This window comes from Perna viridis, chromosome 3 (genome assembly GCF_037379345.1).
Source record: "Perna viridis isolate PV_CMFRI_1.1 ecotype Kerala chromosome 3, ASM3737934v1, whole genome shotgun sequence".
NCBI lineage: Eukaryota > Metazoa > Mollusca > Bivalvia > Mytilida > Mytilidae > Perna > Perna viridis.
In genome coordinates, this window is record NC_142447.1 from 23,909,553 (window position 1) to 23,928,154 (window position 18,602).

Here is an 18,602-nt window from a genome sequence, read left to right on the forward strand (position 1 = left end):
TTGTCAGTAAAATATATATGCTCATGTTCAGATCACGTTAAAATATATTATAAAACAACCGAATTGTTCAAACAATAATGACACCAAGCATCCACGTCTTGCTGCTACTGAAGTGGTATTGATATTACTATATGTTAATCGATCCAAGTTGAGAACCACATAAAGGCAATATATGTGTAATGGAAATCATTTTGATAATCTTTTACACTGTAATTTACGATTAAATACATACTAACTACAGAAGCAGTTGCTACATGTGACAAACTGTGCATATTTGTCAATAATTGACAAAACCTCAAAAAAAGGTCAATTCTCTGGCCGTCAGAAAATAAATAAAAAGAAAGGAAAAAAGGTAGCACCTTTACATCAACAAGCTCAAAATACTTAAGAATCTGCAGATCACTCGCGGAAAATACAAACAAATCTTACAAAATCGAACAATTGCAGTGTAATATCCGAATTACCAAGCTGATAATATCTAGGCAGAAGTCAAAAGGAATAGTCGAAAGGAAAGTTTAACAAATGACAATTTTCCAGTAAACACTAAAGATTGAAAACCACCACAATGGTCCTGACTTGGTACCGGCATTTTAAAATAAAAGAATGATTAAGCCAGGTTAACCTCTCGCTTGAACTATCGTTCTAATTAAAAAAAAGGCAGCATAAAATTTGCACAAGTCAAAATCAGTAGTGAAAGCAGTACAGTAGATATGAATAATAAATGAGAAAAAAATAAGAATTACAATGTAAATCCAACTCAAAATAAGTCTTGAAATTCGTTGGGAAGGTGCGCAAAGTGCTAGATGAAATAGTAATACAAGACTCAAAATACAGAAAATAAATTGTAAATATTATTAAAATCCATAACCTATATTCTATAATCTCAAACGGTAATTTTTAATTAGATATAGATAACGGAAATAAAACGTTTTAAAGGCAGATAACGAGGCGCATTTTCTAATAACCTTGATCCAAAAGCTTGTCATTACGGCAACAGTGGCGTCTTAAGAAGTCAGAATAGTCTCTACTAGCTCTGACATATCTTAGTAACTAAAAAAAATACAAACAATATGTGCAGGGGTAGTGAACAATTATACTCGATGTTGTTTGATTGTCAAGAAAGGTTTGAATTTATTTTTGTCCAAGAATTACTATAGCCCTAATAAGAGAGGAAAGGAACTTCTGTCGATGTAAAATGATAATAAAGTAATACTGATGTGAATCATTTGCAATTCATTCTTTATTGTAAAAGATAATGCAATTATTCGAACAAAACATTAAAATAGTATATACTGTATATAGAATATAATTTTCTTTTTTCCAAACATGGGTTGACATATAAAGATAATAGTTTATGGATATATGAAAAAGTGAACCGTACTTTCAATTATTATCATTATGGAACATTTTACATTTTCAGTTTCTTATATTTTGTTGTAAAATAGTATATTGATGTTCAATGTTAAAGTTCACAAATCAGTTGAATAGACTAGAAAAAACGTAATCACATCAGAGGGCTCGTTTTAGGAAGAATAGAGTGGATCATCGAACATCCTTTAGGTAGTTTCCACTGTACATGTTATTGTTGGTTTTTTGTAAAAATCATAATTGTATTTGAAGGTAATATTACATTCTGGAGTTTCAATCATTCTTTCCGTGTTTGAAAGCTGGACGCTTCTAAAAGATGAAGGTTGCCAATATTTGTACCACCAAAACCATTTTCCTTCAATTGTCTTTAAATACAAAGGAGGGAATGGCTCCTTCGGCTGCAAAAATAAACTTCTTGATGTTTATATTGAAATATTTTAAAACCTATTATTATTACAAATAATTTTATAGTAAAACAACAAAAAACAACACCCCCTTAAAATCTACTCAGGTTAACTGCTAGAACAGTTTTCATATTGAATATGATAAGGAAGATCCTGAACCAAACATTTTTCAACAAAAATATGCTAACTCATTTACAAAATGTTAAGTGGAATTCGCTTGGAAAAAAACTGCATAGTTCTGTTATCCGTTTTTGTACCTTTCACCTAAAATTACAATACCCTGCAAACCTAATTATTATATTTCTGCTATGTTTATCATCATGACAGATTAAAAATTTGTATCTTACATGTTTTTGCTGACATTTTATGATAAAATATCACGGACGATGATTGACTTACTGTAAAGTCAAAGACATTTTCAGAAAAAGCTATGTTGATGTTAAGTTTTTTCTTTCCGACATTTGGTATGGTTACAGTACAGGATCCTAGACCCCTGTAAATAACTGGATGGCTTTGTCGTTTTTCTCGGGAAACGGTCACATCATTAGAGTTACCAGACTTTATGGTCTTAATCAAATCACCGATGCCCATATCACCACTAGCTTGTTTAGTGGTGCCACATATCACTATTAGTAGGATTAACATGTAACATCTCATTCTAAATAGGACAATATATAATAATTGAGTAAGAAACTTGTACAAATATAGACTGAACGAATTAACCAAAATTAAAGTACAACCGTAAACTTGTACGTATCTGATATATTTTTAAATATATTCGTTATCAAAAAACTTTTATGATTTATGGGTAATTTGGTAATATTAGGACATACAATCACTGTTTTATTTCCGGCGCAGATAAAAATAAGTATAAAACATAAAATTGTGAAAATATAGAAATAGCATACATTCAATTTCAAGAAAATAAATCGCAAAAAGTAAAAAAAAAAAGTCGGATATCTTAAACTTGCTAGACAGAAAAGGTTTACCACATAACAAAATATATTCGCTTACCGTGACATTTCAGCTTGCTTGTAACCTTCAGAGAGATCTATCCTTTAGTAAAAATGCCGTCCTTATATACAGAGTACAACGGGGATCGAACTCGTGTGAAACGAAGTTGAAAGCGTTAACACATGTTGAGTTAAATAAACAATAAAGGACATGCCACGTTTGAAATGAAGTAATGTTTGAAAAACATAGCTGTTCCAAATGACAATGACCTTGGTCAAATTGAGTTCAAACCAAACAATTTAAACATGTTTGTTCAACCCCATCGTTTGTGAAATAGCTATATATTCCGACAATAATAAATAAAGAATTGTGTTTCACATTTAACTTGTGTTTTTTACAAAATTACCAAATACAATTTAATCGTCAAATTATTTTTTTTTTTTGCTAATTGTTTTGTCATAGGATTTATCATTGCAATGTGATGAACTCAGCATATTTTCATATTGTGCCTTAGTAAATATTATAGTGTTGACCTAGATTTTATGTTTAATGTTTTTTTTTTTTTTTTTTTTTTTTTGTAAAGACTCAATTCTGATGACTTTTCATTTCGTATTGTCTGTCTACTTTCCTTTCACCTTTGGCAACATCCCTTCAGCACCTGCATATTAAGTTTTCATATTACAACTCATACATTATGCCAGAGCTTGTCGTAACTACGCAGGCTTTTTGTATGGTAGAAATCTTACAATTAAGCTTCTCGAACATGATTATGTTGCTACAAGATTGAGGTCATCACTACAGACGTTTTATGAACTCGTGGATCGGTACGGTGTATCCATCTGCAATATGAAAACTAATTTGTTCAACATGTGATAGTTTTCCATTCCTCTTTCTTCTACCCTAGACTTGACTTTTTATGAGCAATTCTAGAAAAGCAGAGGACGCTTACCCTACCGGTGCACCTGGTCCATTTTCCCAGTTTTTAGTGGAGTCCGAGTCGCTCATTTACTTTTGTTACTTAGTATGAATTGGATTGGTTATAGGTTACAGACCACCAATTCAACCAATGAGCATTTGGAACGTACGCAAAAATAGTCCTACGCAGAAATTACCCCTGTTACTCATAGTGCTGTGAAAAAAGTTCTCATCTTTTTAAAAAAATTTAAACAGTTCATGAAAGGAAAAACATTTCTGTACATTTTATAGATGCATCTTGCTTCTTGTGAAGTGAAGCCTAATCTCCATAATGATTTCTATATATACCCCTATCTTGTGAAAACACTGGGATTTCCCATGATATTTATAGACCCTTCACTTCCGGTGACCAGTACTGCAGTGCAAGTCTGTTAACCCCACCTGCCATTCTGAGGATTGTGAGCTGACATATATAGAATCATGCTGATATATAGTCCTCTGCGGATTAAAGTTAAGGTAAAGTCCAGAGAAGCCATTGAATATTGTGAAATTAGCAAAGAAGCCTATGGGAAATGGAATTAGTGGTTTCTAGCCTATATTATGTTCCTTGTTGTGTGTAACTGTTTTCCATGCCTGATCTTTGTCCCTGGATTGCATTCTTTTGCTTTCCGCTAGAATCTGGGTTCCCTTGATTTCTCTTGTGAATGTGGTCACCAGGATTTAGCCAGTCATATCTTTATTTTCCAAAGTAAAACAATAGAAGGGAAAGTAATTATACTGAATAATTTTGCAGACGCTGCTCAACTTTGGAGAATAGAACCTGATCTTTTAGTAGATTTACATGATTGTATTTCAAACAACAATACGATTTTCTTTTATTGAACATTCTTGTATTATTACACAGCACTAGCATGGTACACTTTTCCTACCGGTGCACCTGGTTAATGCCCCCAGCTTTTAGTGGAGTCCAAGTTGCTTATTTATTTGTGTTACTTTTGTATGTATTAATTTTGATTTTATATTCTTTGTTGTGTGTGTCTGTTTTCCATTTCTGGTCTTTGTTCCTGGATTACAATCTTCAGCCAAAATCTTGGTTCCCTTGATTATTCTTTTCTTTCATGCTTGATCTTACATTTACACCATTTATATTTATCAAATAGTTCTTATTTTTTTCTTTACATGTCTTAGTATTCATTACGGTTTATATACAACAGATTTGTTTTTTTGGAAAAATGAAGTTTTTATCTCATTATAAAGCAGGTGGAACTTCACAAAAAAGTATTATTTGAGTTTAATCCAACTTTCCAATTTTTGAATAAAATATGAATATGTGTAATATAAATTATTTTGTTTTATGATTACGTAAGTTTATTCGCTCCCAACGGAGCGTAAATGGCTGTATTATCGACTAAGTCCTGCATATTTATGGGCAGAAAAGCATTAATATCTGGTTTCTGAATATAAAATCGGACCCTTAAAAACAGTATAATGGCAGTTTTAGTTTTGTATACATGGTAAATGCGATTGAAAACCACACCAGTCTAGAAAGCGTAAGCTAGCTTGGATGATTAAATATAAATCGAATCTGAGCTTTTTATAAGTTAGGGATGGTCAAAACATGGCACCCGAATGTTTACGACAATGACGTAATCAATACCGAACAATTCGACCCAAAGACATTTCGGACCATGAAAATGTATAAGCACAATAAAAAACGTATATAATGACACATTTTACCAATTGGAAGTTAATAATGTAAGGACTAACAAAAATAATGACTTAAGTGTTTGAATTCATATGTTTCTTCGGGAGCGTTTAACATCAGGTTTCACCCTCCTCATATTATAATGGATATGTATAAAATATATAAATGTGATCGAGATAGTAGAACGCATGATTTTAATACATATAGCAGACTTAAAAAGGACCCGTATTAAGCAATTTAGATAAAAGCAAGTAAATGTTGAGTATATAAATATATCTGGAACTTGTTTATTTATAAAGTAAAACTTCAACAAAATTCATACACTACAAACACTCTTAAGCTTTCTCAACTCAGTAAGATATGCCTGTAGTCAAATTTGTTTTAACACAATTCAAGAACTTCAAATAGTCTAAACTTATTTCAAGACACATGGAGAGCAACATACAACAGTTCAAACCATTACATTTATTTACTCATAAAATGAATATTACAGGGAGCTTAGATAAATTATTTCACAGTATGATTACGTTTTCAATATCAATGAACCAGTTATTTACTCAACTAATAAAATAACTGTTTTGTTTAGAATTTAGAGTGAACTCCCGTGCAAGAACGTCGTTTTACAATGACAGTTCAGAAAGGGGGTTACAAAAGCAAACAATCTACAACAACTGATCGGTCAAAGGTTCAATGATGGCGATGCAGTTCGTTTCCAAGGCAAGAGAGTTCACAACAACTGATCGGCCAAAAGCACGATGGTTGCGATACAGTTTGTGTCCAAGGCAATAAAAAAAACTTTTAAACACTTTCCAATAATATTTAAAATAATCTATATACGCTAAACTTCAAATACTTTCTACAGAAAAGTATTCTATCTTTTTTTATGAACAAAGGACTTTAAACAACACAGGAATGTGGAATATAATACGTAAACACGAAAAATAAAAAAACAACAACAACAAATATATTCCACTTCTTGTCATGTACTTAAAAATTATTTTAGAATAAAACAAAAAGATATATAAGTATTAAAAATCTAATGAGAGAAAGATGTTTAAAAAATAATGTAAATTAAAATTGCCAAAACAAACCCTGTGATATCAAGTTAAGAAAGAAAAATACATGTTTCTAAACATATTTTCAACTTAAATCTATGAAGTACATTCTCATAATTAGTATTACCCCGCCATAAAATCAGACGAGAGGTGTCTCTTAATTAACTGATATTACTTTTAAGTGGCCTAGATATATTGAATATATTCTCTTAACAATCCTGCATTTTTTCCACTTTTTGGCTCTTCTATATTACATCTACTATATTTTCCTCAGGCTGGTGAAAGCGTGAACGTTTAAATTTATTTTGGCGGGAAATTATCCCGTACTTTTTCGTAGAAGAGTACAATCAACCTATCTCTATTTTTTTCTACTTGTATTATCAATTATCCATCCGAAGGATATCACGTCAACGTAGTGTTTGCTCTATAGATAAAAAATCAGCATATGCTCGTTAATGATTGAATCCTATATCAAAAGATATCTTTTATTTTTGTTGTATCAGTAATTAGTAGTATCACAAAGAATCGAGATTAATATCTGGATTTCAAAATTATTAAAATAAAACGTCTTTGTAAAATTTCTCATATTATGCAATATGAAATGATGATATACTTTGGTCTAGTCTATTATTTTGTCCATACAGTAGTGCACGGGATGAATCACGAAAATTCCTATAGTTCGCACACCTTTTGGAAGATAAGCTCCCAACAACGTAAGTCACTTCTGTCTGGTCAAGATAAGGAACTTCCTTCTTGTTCTCTGGATTTGCACCATGAAACACCGTCTTGTTACAGTTCTGTTGACGACTATACACTTATCTTTGGCTAAGCCAGATTATAGAGACTTTATTCCCAACGGATACATTGTGCCAAACCCCTGTCTTTCGCCTAATGTATGGAATGCCGTAGGACACTATAATCCAGACCACCATACAAGGATCAAGAATAAGTTCGGTTGGGTAAGTAATGTTTAACTCTTACTTGGTATAATACGACAACATGTTTATATGTTCTTTAAAATGAATTATAGTAATATATTTATTTCATTTTACTGCAAAATATAGACTACACAATTTTAAGTTACAGAGAGAAAAAATAAAAAAAAACAAAACAAAACAAGAAATGATATCAAATGTTCAATGTTACACAATGTTTCATTATGACATAGTAACCTTTGATAAGTGACAATGAAAATGTGGAGGATCTCATATTTTGAAAAGCTTATGTAAGAATAGTCAAGGGAACCAAGAATCGAGCGGAAATCAAAATAATATATTTCAAGTATAACGACTAGATAAGGAAAACAGAAACACGCAACAAAGAACATGAAATAATAAAATAACATGTACACAGCACAGTAGTAAATGAACAACCCGGACTGTACTAAAATATGTTAGCATGGATCAGGTGCACCGGTAAGCGTAGTCTGCTTTTTGCGAAACACCCGTCAAGTGACATTAAATGTCACGTCCGTTGTAGACGAAATAGGAAAGAAAAACTATCACACGGTAAACAAATCTTTTTCATGCCTATGACGTATGTGAATACATCGTTAAGATCCATGAATTCATGAAGACGACCATACTGTAGTGATGACTTTAAACCTGAAGCAACAAAACTCTGTTTCAAAACCAGATTGTGGTTGGAAACCACTCATGCAAATGATGATTGCAGAATAATCACAAAATGTAACATAGCCACAACCTCTCGTGTAACATTAAAACAACAATTTCATTTGTTAAGTTAGGGCGTGAAGGACTGACTTTACAAGATATCCAACGATTACTTATTTTTTAGAGTAAACAAGTCAATGCCGCAGCGTGCTGCAACTAAACTATACTCAGGTCGACTTTCTTTTCATAGGTGTATACGGGAAGAGGAAAGAGCATATCGCCATACATAATTTACCGGGGTTGGGGGGAGGTTGAGCTTTTTCAAATCATATACTTATCGGCAATGTATTGTAAAAAATCAACCATTCGGTTTCGATGTTGTGAGTCATGTAAATTGTTTAGTTTTCCTTATCCCCACCCCCAAAAAAAAAGTACACATCGGACTATTAAATGCCACTATTGTCTGCTAAACGGATTTCTTATGACACATTAAAAATTAAATTTAGTGACTAAACTCGAAAGATGTCTATTTTTAGTATTATCATTTTATCAAAAGCCTTGATTTGACCCATCATACGTTTATTTTAAGTTAAAAAAAATGCCAATGATTGCTGGTTGCTTAATATTCCAAAACTTATTTGTATTCATGTCTGGAATATCAATTCGACGTAATGAGTAATGTACTAAAAAGATCAATAGTACACTCACTGCAAAACATATTGGGGATACATAGGGATTTTGTACGTCCACATTTCTTGCTAGCCCATCTCCTCCTAAACACATCTAGGAATTTTAATGAAATATTATAGGAAAATTGAGCATCATATGTAGATTGGCATGACGGATACTATTGAGTGACAGGGCATTCTGAAGAGAGACACGTTTTTTTTGTAATTAATAATTCATACCTGTTAAAGCAGGATTATTCACACTTTTTCTAAAGATAACTAAATTTAATTTAAGTTATCAAATGCAAGAGGATATTACGCCTGTGCTATCTAATTAGTATGCGTCAGATTATGCAATAAAACTGTATATAGAAAATATGATCATGTGACTTGGTGCTCGGTATCTTTTCGACCTACCCATATGTTTTTTTCATAAACAATTGAATCGACTTCACCTTAAATCAATACCAGCTTTCTGTTTTTAACTATGAAGTGTCGACCTTGAATGAGGACAATTAAAACAAAGACAAGAAGTTTGCATATTCGTTCTCACAAGTTATATAAAAATTACCTTTGTCATATACTTCTTGTTGCTATTGTTTTACACTGATTCCTAATTGATGCAACTTTCGTCCTCAATCATGTGGCTTTAAGATTGCATTATGCAATGTAAAAGTATGTTATTAAGAAAACAAATACCTTTTTGACTTAAGTTTTGTAGGTAAGTGATTGCAATTCCGTGGCCCGTCAATGAAATAAGTATCGATTACAGATAAATAACCTCTTTTGAACAGTTAGTTGAATAATGATGCATTAGCTTTTATATCTTTTTATATAAAAAAATAAAATAAAGAACGTCACCACAAAATACTGTGTGCAAAATTGATACCTAGAGTTAATATATCTACAAATTAGGTTAAATTTTCAAATACGATCGGTAAGCAGATAATGTATCTGCGTAATACGTTTGTTTTCTGTCAAAAGTATAGTTTTCATTCAAACGGAATTAAATCAATTAAATATCAATGTTCTGACCAAATATACTCAATAAAACATCGGTCTTATTTCACCAAACATGAGATGACGTTTAACATACTTGGTAGTAGTTGGCAAGAATATAAATATTATAATGTTCTTAAGATAGGTAATACTTTTGTTTTTTTTTTTTTTTCATTACATTTTCTATTACATTTTCATAATTGTTCTAAGAATATGGTTTCAATGTATATAATTAAAAGAGCAATCAAGGGACCAAGGTTATAGCGGTAATCAAAAGAATGTAATCCAGGGACAAAGACCAGACATGGAATACAGACACATACAACAAAGAACAAAAGCAAATGGGCAACTCGGACTCCACTAAAAACTGGGAGCATGGACCAGGTGCACAAGTAGGGTAAGCGTCCTCTGCTTTTCTAGAAACGCCCGCCGAGTTGTTCATAAAAAGTCAATCCGGACGAAAGAGGAAAAGAAAACTATGACACATTGAACAGATCAATTTTCATGGCGCAGATGGATACACCATAGCGATCCACGAGTTCGTGATAACGACCATAAACTTTCTGTAGTGGTGACTTCAATCTTGTAGCAAAATAACCCTGTCCCAGACGCCTACTTGTTAGAATTCTAGCGCAGACTTTTTGGCATGCTCTGGCATAACGTATGAGTTATGATATGAACACTCCATAAGCAGGTGTTGAAGGGATGTTGCCACAGATGAAAGGAAAGTTGACAATTAAAAATAATAAATTTGAAGACTCTGGTAACCGAACTCGATTTTGAAATATTAAAGTTTTCATATTTAGACTTCTTCTACATGATTGCTATTGATAATAAGTCAAAATCCCTTTTTTTACCAATACTGTATAAATTGGTTTGTAAAATGTCTAACAAACTAGAAAAAAATATTCATTTTACATCTTTTCATATTGCAAAATGACGATGGGTAAGGGGAACTTTGTTGATGTTGTTTTCAAAATACTGCAATCTTTTTACATTTCAATGTAACATGTTTCCGCAAATATATAAGTTAACAAACATGATTTTAAAAAAAAACAATAATGTTTGAAGTAAAGGTCATCGAACTTGATTTTGAAATAATAAATATATTATGTACATGTTTCCACCAATATATGTCCCATTGAGGAGACATTTTGCTATCTTGCAGTATTAGTTTCATGTTAAAAAGCCCACTCTGCATTGACCTATACCCCATTGCCAAAATGTATGTTTGTGATCACTGATCAAACAATTCAAAAATGATTGTATTTCAGGATTTTATTGCTGCGAATAAGTTTTGGTCGTTAAGTCTCTGTCGCATGGACTCAGATCGTGACGGTAGATCAAATGGAGAAGAACTCGGTGACCCAAACTGTGAATGGCTAGAAGGGGATACCCCTAGAAATCAGCCAATGGGACATCCTGGTATTTACATCATTTAATTACTACAATATACGTAATTTAATTATACTAATTTTAACTGTTAATTCTTTAACATTGTCTTTTTTTCTAACTTAAATGACACTAATGTACCTGCTATGAATTATTGTAACGGGTACGATGGAATTTTAAACATTGTTTGTGAGATTCAATGATTTACACATTACAAAACATCATTTATGTTTACACATATCTGAATAGGGTCCAATCGCTTACAATTCAACTTTATGAAAACATGGTCTACGACACAAAGTTTAGCGAAAGGTTCGGGTACATATGGTAACGTCTGTTTCCATTTGATCTTTTTTATGATCATTTCGTATTTCAAACATATTTTACATGAAGCAGATTACGCTTATAACCATTGATCTGCCAAATTATTTCAGGTTTGTGTGAACCAATTGGAAGTCCGCTCTGTATGAGAGAACAAGCATTTACGTGTGACAAGAAAGAAAACAGTGATGGCCTAAAGCCATGAATACTCTTTTGCCATTAAACGTATTAAAACGGAAGTCATAGTTTTTTTTTATATTAAAAAAACATGAATATCTTTTTATATGGGTTTCTTACAAAGAGGAAGAACGTGTCCTACATATGTCAGGAATTTGATCAAAATTGTTTTCTACGCTATTATTTTAGTGTAGCATACTAGAACCAAGAATAATATTTCATTTCGCACACTTTTGAAACATATATCTATTATCACCTTGTTGGACTATAGGAATATTAAAAATGAACAAAAATTATCCCACCCGTCCGTTAAAACAAATGTAGATGTGAGTTTATAATGTGAAAGACTGTTACACATAAACGTGATTACAAGATAAGACAACTCTAGTGAATTTTGATGCCAAAAAAAAATGGTTTAGTTTTGAGCGATGATTTGTTCTGTTTTATCCGACGATTCTTTTTTATCGCCAATGGTGTTCTGCATTTTATATTATAACTGTCACATTATCTTCATCACTGTTAAATTTGGTTTTACTCTCTTAAGATTACTTTGGTATGAAAACGAAAAAGAATTTTCGAAGTTCTGCAACATAGAACTTGTTACATTTGTTCTGATTTTCTTCCATAAGGCAATATTTTGTTCTTGATTTTGTCCAATGTAAAACCAAGATCTAGAGGTTCAATTTAACGAAATGTGTCACCCTTATCACAAAAACGTTTTCGCAATGATAATTTTATTCATAAATATTCTTCGGCAAATATTTAAATAAATGCATATCGGCGTTACCTTTGACTTATCTATCCTTGAAGGATCATAAGGCAGCAACTTCATGATGTGTAGCAAATTTCCTCAATGATGGAAGGCTAAAAAATCAAATCCTTAGATTTTTCATATTTAGTCACAACATTCAAGGATATTTATTACTTACCAATGATTTAGTTGTTGCATGCACTGAACAGTGGCAGCTTGCTTGTATACATACAACAGCACTTGGAAGTTCTTATGAGGCTGACTCTTAATGCTGATCTGATCCGAAAGGAAGAATATCGTTTGGCTAGATCCTTTGATCTCAGTTTCCGCTATATAGATGACGTATTTTCTTTAAACAATCCTAATTTCGGGGATTTGATATATCGTATCTACCCCAAAGAACTTGAGATAAAGGATACTACAGACACAGTGAAGTCGGCCTCATATCTTGACCTACACTTAGAAATCGATGGTAAAGGAAAACTATTGACCACACTTTACTACAAACGAGATAACTTTTCATTCAGAATTGTGAATTGTCCTTTCATCTGTGGAAACATCCATTCAGCACCTGCGTATGGAGTGTTGATATCACAACTCATACGTTATGCCAGAGCTTGCCGAAACTTTTTCTATCGCGCTAGACCTCTAACAACTAGGCTTCTGGAACAGGGTTATGTTGCTACAAGATTGAAGTCATCATTACAGAGGTTTTAATTTTAAAATTCAAACAGAAATTATTTACAATTGTTAGCAACAAATGTTGCTTTTCATGTCAAATATATGCTAAAAAACTAAAACATCTTTAAAGAAACAGGGAACATTTATTTTTTATCCGAATATTTGAGGTTTTGAAACTAACTTAAATTTACCGCAATAGCAAAAGTAACAAAACAGATCCGAATGCATTTGATTTATAGTTTTTCATCTGACTTTTGAAGTTTTGAGGACAATAAAGGCATTGGTAGTTCCACAATGAATGCTTTGATTTTTGTGGACTTTATATCTGGCTAATTTTACGTTCTAGATTGATTCTGATAGGACACTTTAGATACTATACATGAACAGGTATATTTAAGTCTTTAGTACATGTCAATGTTTCGTTATTTTTTATGCCTTGAGTATGGATACTTGCTATCGATAAATTGTTTGTTAAATTGCGAGTAAATTTACAAAGAAAACTAAATATTGTTGCAATCCAACATAAATTGATGAACTGTTTATCCACAATAAAACTACCCGTGTAAGTGTAATTCTCGTGTACAAGTAAGTTATATACCTGCTGATCCCCGTTGTTTTATATAGACATTGTAATTGATTGAAAAAGTCAAATTAGATAAAGAAAGGATTGATTGATTGATTGATTGATTGATTGATTGATTGATTGTTGGGGTTTAACGCCCGAGCAGCAATATTTTAGCTTTATTCAGGCGATAAACATGAAAAGGATGATAAAATGAACATGAATGATGATGAAATGAAATCAAAGGATGGGACACAAGGATAATAGGGTCGACAAATTTTGATTGCCACTAAAATAAGGGGGATGGGTAGGGTCGGGCAATTTAGCCTTCTGTGACGGAGCGCAAAGGTTCCTACTCCTATCGGATACCACAGCAGGGTTCTTTAAAGTGCGAGTGTATCAAATAATAATAATACAGGAACATCTGCATCGTTACAATAGATAAAAAAGATTGAATGTGTCATTATATCAGCAGTGTAAGAAAACACAATCATGGCACTATACATTTAACCGTTCAACCTTTTGGAAATAGTTAATAAATAGTCAGGAGAATCTCATCCGAAATCTCGCCTCCCGTAGAATGGTTGAATTGTAAAGAATACGGAAGTTACAAAGATTTACCCTTTCGCTCTTAACGACAATATCAAGGGAATTATTATCACCTCAACAACACATTCGGCCAACAGTTTTGTTTAGTTTTTAAACCAACGCGTAACAATAGGTCGTTTAGGTTAAATCGCAATAAACGAAAACAAAACGACGGTTTCAAATCTGATTACAATTTCTCAACACAATGGCCGCCACCAACTCTTAATCAAACCTTGCCCATTACCAGTCGCTGGATTATACACTTTTCTAGAGGAATGGGATAACATTTCGCTTAGAAACCTTAAATATAAAACTATTAAAGTAATGATTGTCTACTATTATTTCTAATATTTCCCGAAAATTAATCGTCCAGATAATCACAAGAAGCATTTCCTAAAACTTAAAACTATTGATAAAAGCTTTGAATTTATTAACATTGCTGTTACATGTATTTGGAATAATCATACAGCTAAGGTCAGTAAGGAAACTAACACTGCTTATATTTTGATAATACTGCCTTCCATTTCCTACATTTACGAAAAACTAACCCGTAAATGTGTTCTATTATTGTGAATAATTCAAAGATGTGAATATTTAGGAAAATACACCAATATCCTGAAATTGCAATAACAACAAATATATTTATGGTCCTGCAGTTTCTTTATCATAATAGGAAATCTACATGTCGTTACAATGTAACGACCGAGAATTGAAATCATTTCTTCAAAAATGATTGAAGTATCATCTCCAGCCACTATTAATTGGAGTAATCAAGGGCACCAAGGTTATAGCGGTAATCAAAAGAATGTAATCCAAGGACAGACCAGAAATGCCGTAACATCATCCAGGACTCACTCAACTCGTATTGTAGAACATGGATTAAGCGTGAGAAAGTAGACAAGAAAGCATTAGATTCTTAGAAAAAAAACATAGATGATAAATTACATGCCCATGTGGGATCTTTCGCATCTGCTAAAAGTGTTGATGTTTCAAGTTTATACACTCCACTTCCACATAATATCATTAAGTTAAAAAAAATCACATATCTTATCAAATGGTTATTTAGTAAACCGGGATGTGAATATAATTGTTTCGAATTCTTTAAGATCATTTTTTAGTAACGAAAACCATTAAATTACGTTAACTGGACTACTTTTGATTTTCTTATATCAATCGAATCCCTGTTTGACAACATTTTTGTACGCTTTGGCGAGACCGTTTATCGTCAAGTTATTGCAATTAGCATGCTTTGGTTTTAACATTGATTCGCTTATAAGGTTTTTACATAGAAATTAAAACATAATATTTTGAAGCAGTTTTTGGGTTGTGCCCTTACTGTATGACTTATGATTTACCGTGATTCGCCACCCCGCATGGGAAGAATTAGGATAGATTTTACATACGATGGGAACATAACTTTTTGTAGATTTAAACTGGTCTAGAGAGCTGGCATTTCAGTCAGCTGCTAGTAATCCTTAGTTGTACATTTGTGTAATCTACATACTGGTCTGCAGCTGGCATGTCAGTTAATTGCTAGTAGTACTTAGTTTGTGTATTTGTGTAATTTATATTCGTTTTCTTTATTTCCGTTGTAACAAACCTTTTTAAACTGATTTTTAGGTATGTTTAATTGTGTAATATCATTCCACAGTGGCCAGATCTTAAAGGGAGAGGGTTGTAATCACGCCAAAGTACTTTAACCCCATCACATTTTTGTGCGCCTGTCCCAAGTCAGGATGGTCTGGTCTCTGTATGTTATTTGATTATACTGAGGCAACTATTTCGCTGTACCTGTGTATAATGTTGTTTTGGGTCCAGCTACAGCCTGTATCGAAGGGGTAATATGTGTTTTTAACTTTCGAGATATGAGTTGGGATTCAGATTTCACGGTATTGAATGTGATGGGCACGTGGTCGCCCAATTATGTAATTTCTTAAGATCTTTATTCAAAATAAGAATGATAAATAAGTTAACAATAGCCACGTTTAAAAGGTAGCGTTAAAAAACCCGGTTGAATCTTTGCCAGTATGTGATTTGATAGAAGACAATTTACGCGTATATTTTTACACTTGGAGTTGGTACTTATTAGTTATATGGTGAGATGAATTTAACTTTTTTTTGTTTTATATTTCTTATAAAACAGGCGAAACATTCTAATGTAATGGGGAAGAACCTTCTTCTAAAGCCGTAGCACTTATAAGATCCGGGCTGACGACTATGATACAATTAGAATTATGAGTGTACCTTCACCTTTAATTTTGCTATAAACAAACTAAACAGGGATATTTCAAAACAGAGGCGGATTTTTTCAAAAGCCTAGTACTTATAAGATCCGGGCTGACGACAATAAAGAAATCTCCTTCAATTTTGCTGAGAATTTTATTTTGAATGCTATAATTTGTCAAAAATTCAAAACTAGGTTATTCGTTATCAATATCGTTTATCTGTCCCGCAATAAAGTGATTGAATTCATCCGATTTTTCAAAAATCGTCGAAAATGATATTATCCTCCATTTTATAAAGGTTGAGATACTAGAAACAACGTTAACACCTTTGATACCAGATAACAGTGTCCCACCAGTTACTACTTGTGGACTGTTCGTTAACAAGTTTCTTTAACAGTCTATCATTATATCTATATTTTGCTTTTTCGAACTATACCATTGACAGAAATTCGGAACTTCCTAAATTGTTCCCATCTTATCGATGGTTGTTTTTTAGCCTAATTATGTAATCTGATTTTTATTGCTTCATGTAAGTAAACTCCGAAGTTCGTTCACCAGTCAACCAACACGCCTCCTTCATGCGGATATATTTAATTCTATTAAGGATGGGAGATGCTAGCAACAGTTATGCTCCTAGTCACATCATCAATGTGTTTTGTTAGTGAATGGCCTTGTTTTATTCATAAATGAATTCGGAAAAAAAAACAATGTTTCCATCCTATAATATGTTTCAATTTCATATAAAATTTTCCCAAACAAAAACAAATAAATACAAAATTATATAATAACACATAAAGATAAATAGCATCGAAATATTAATTTTAATCTTTTATGCGGCCATTTTGCACGCAAATGACCTAATTACTTCAATTGAAATGCATTATACAAATATTGGAAGAAATAGCTCAAACAAACATGCCGATAACCCTATTAAACCCATAGACGATAAAACAATGATATCTCATAACAATGGCTTAAAAAAACCCACACTAATAACTCAAAAACTATTCTACGATACTCGAATAAAACACCCAACTTTATTGATGCATAAGAAAAATCATTTGTGTAGACGTCAAAATGTTTGCTATTAGCGCTCAAAATTTCATGCTAAATTGATCTGACTGAAAAGCAAAAATAAAAGTGAAAACATATGCATTTGGAAAGCAGCGTATATGTACAATAAATCCTTATTTCTTAAGCAAAGATACTTATGTGACCTCCATGAAATTAGAAAAAGGTATCTCATTGGTGATAAATGTTTCAGAACAATAACTAAAATGAACTGAGACGTCTCTTCATTTTTTTATATTACACATTTTTCAGCTTTCTGTCCAAGCGTTTCACTGTTCAACACTGAGACATTATCAGGTAGCCTCACCAGCAGTTGGTAGTAGTCGGAATAAAGATTAATACAGGGATGACCCAAGTAACAGCTGTTCCAATACCAGTCGAAACTCTGCCTGGTGGGCCGTTGATCGTGAACACGATTGTGAAATTGGGACAATCAGAATGTATCACAGGAATTACGCAAGTAAGTATAAATCAACTCATCAAATGAGGGAGAAAATACTATTTTAATTACAAAAATAACAGATCATAAAAGTTCATAATAAAAAACTCGGTTCGATCTATTGTCATCGCTTTTTGTGTCAAATTGGTACTATCTTCTAAAATGCCATAAAATATTTTTTTTATTTCTATAATTAATTTTGAGTATATATTGAGTATATACCGAATATGCACTACCTCAAGATCAAAATGTTATGATTTTTCATGTGATTTCAAATACTCTCCTGATTTCTTTGCATTTCCGATCTTACATATATCGTTTAAGTTACTGATAAGATGTCGTTCAGTACATGTTTATAATGTGTTCTCACCATCGTGATCTGCAGTTCTGCTGATGAGGACAGCAACATCATTTATTGATATTACAATTACGAATTTAGTCATTAACTAAATATCTTTTGAATAACGATTAAGCCTAAGGACGTTACAATGGACGATTTTGAAATTTTGGTATATATTTAAGACAAAATTTACTGTAGCAGATGGTTGAATTTTCTCACATTATTGTGAAATATTTCAAGAACAGAATAAAAGCATTGACATTAGTAAAATTAAGGTTGTCATGAATGTCTTTGTCAACCCCTAAAAGTAGACCAAGATTAAAGTTTTTCGTTTCAAAGATTAAGTGTTCTTAACTTTACGTTATGCAGGGGTG

The 18,602-nt window shown here is 32.3% G+C and overlaps 1 protein-coding gene across 1 annotated transcript; it reads left to right on the plus strand.

Annotated features, from left to right (window-relative positions):
• The first annotated feature begins 7,104 nt into the window (after positions 1 to 7,104).
• Positions 7,105 to 11,633, plus strand: LOC148621533 (temptin-like). The gene is made up of 3 exons (XM_088576026.1): positions 7,105 to 7,360; positions 10,956 to 11,106; positions 11,508 to 11,633. Exons 1-3 carry the CDS (start codon positions 7,175 to 7,177, stop codon positions 11,597 to 11,599), a joined length of 429 nt encoding a protein of 142 aa, XP_088432152.1. The 5' UTR covers positions 7,105 to 7,174; the 3' UTR covers positions 11,600 to 11,633.
• The last annotated feature ends 6,969 nt before the right edge of the window (positions 11,634 to 18,602 follow it).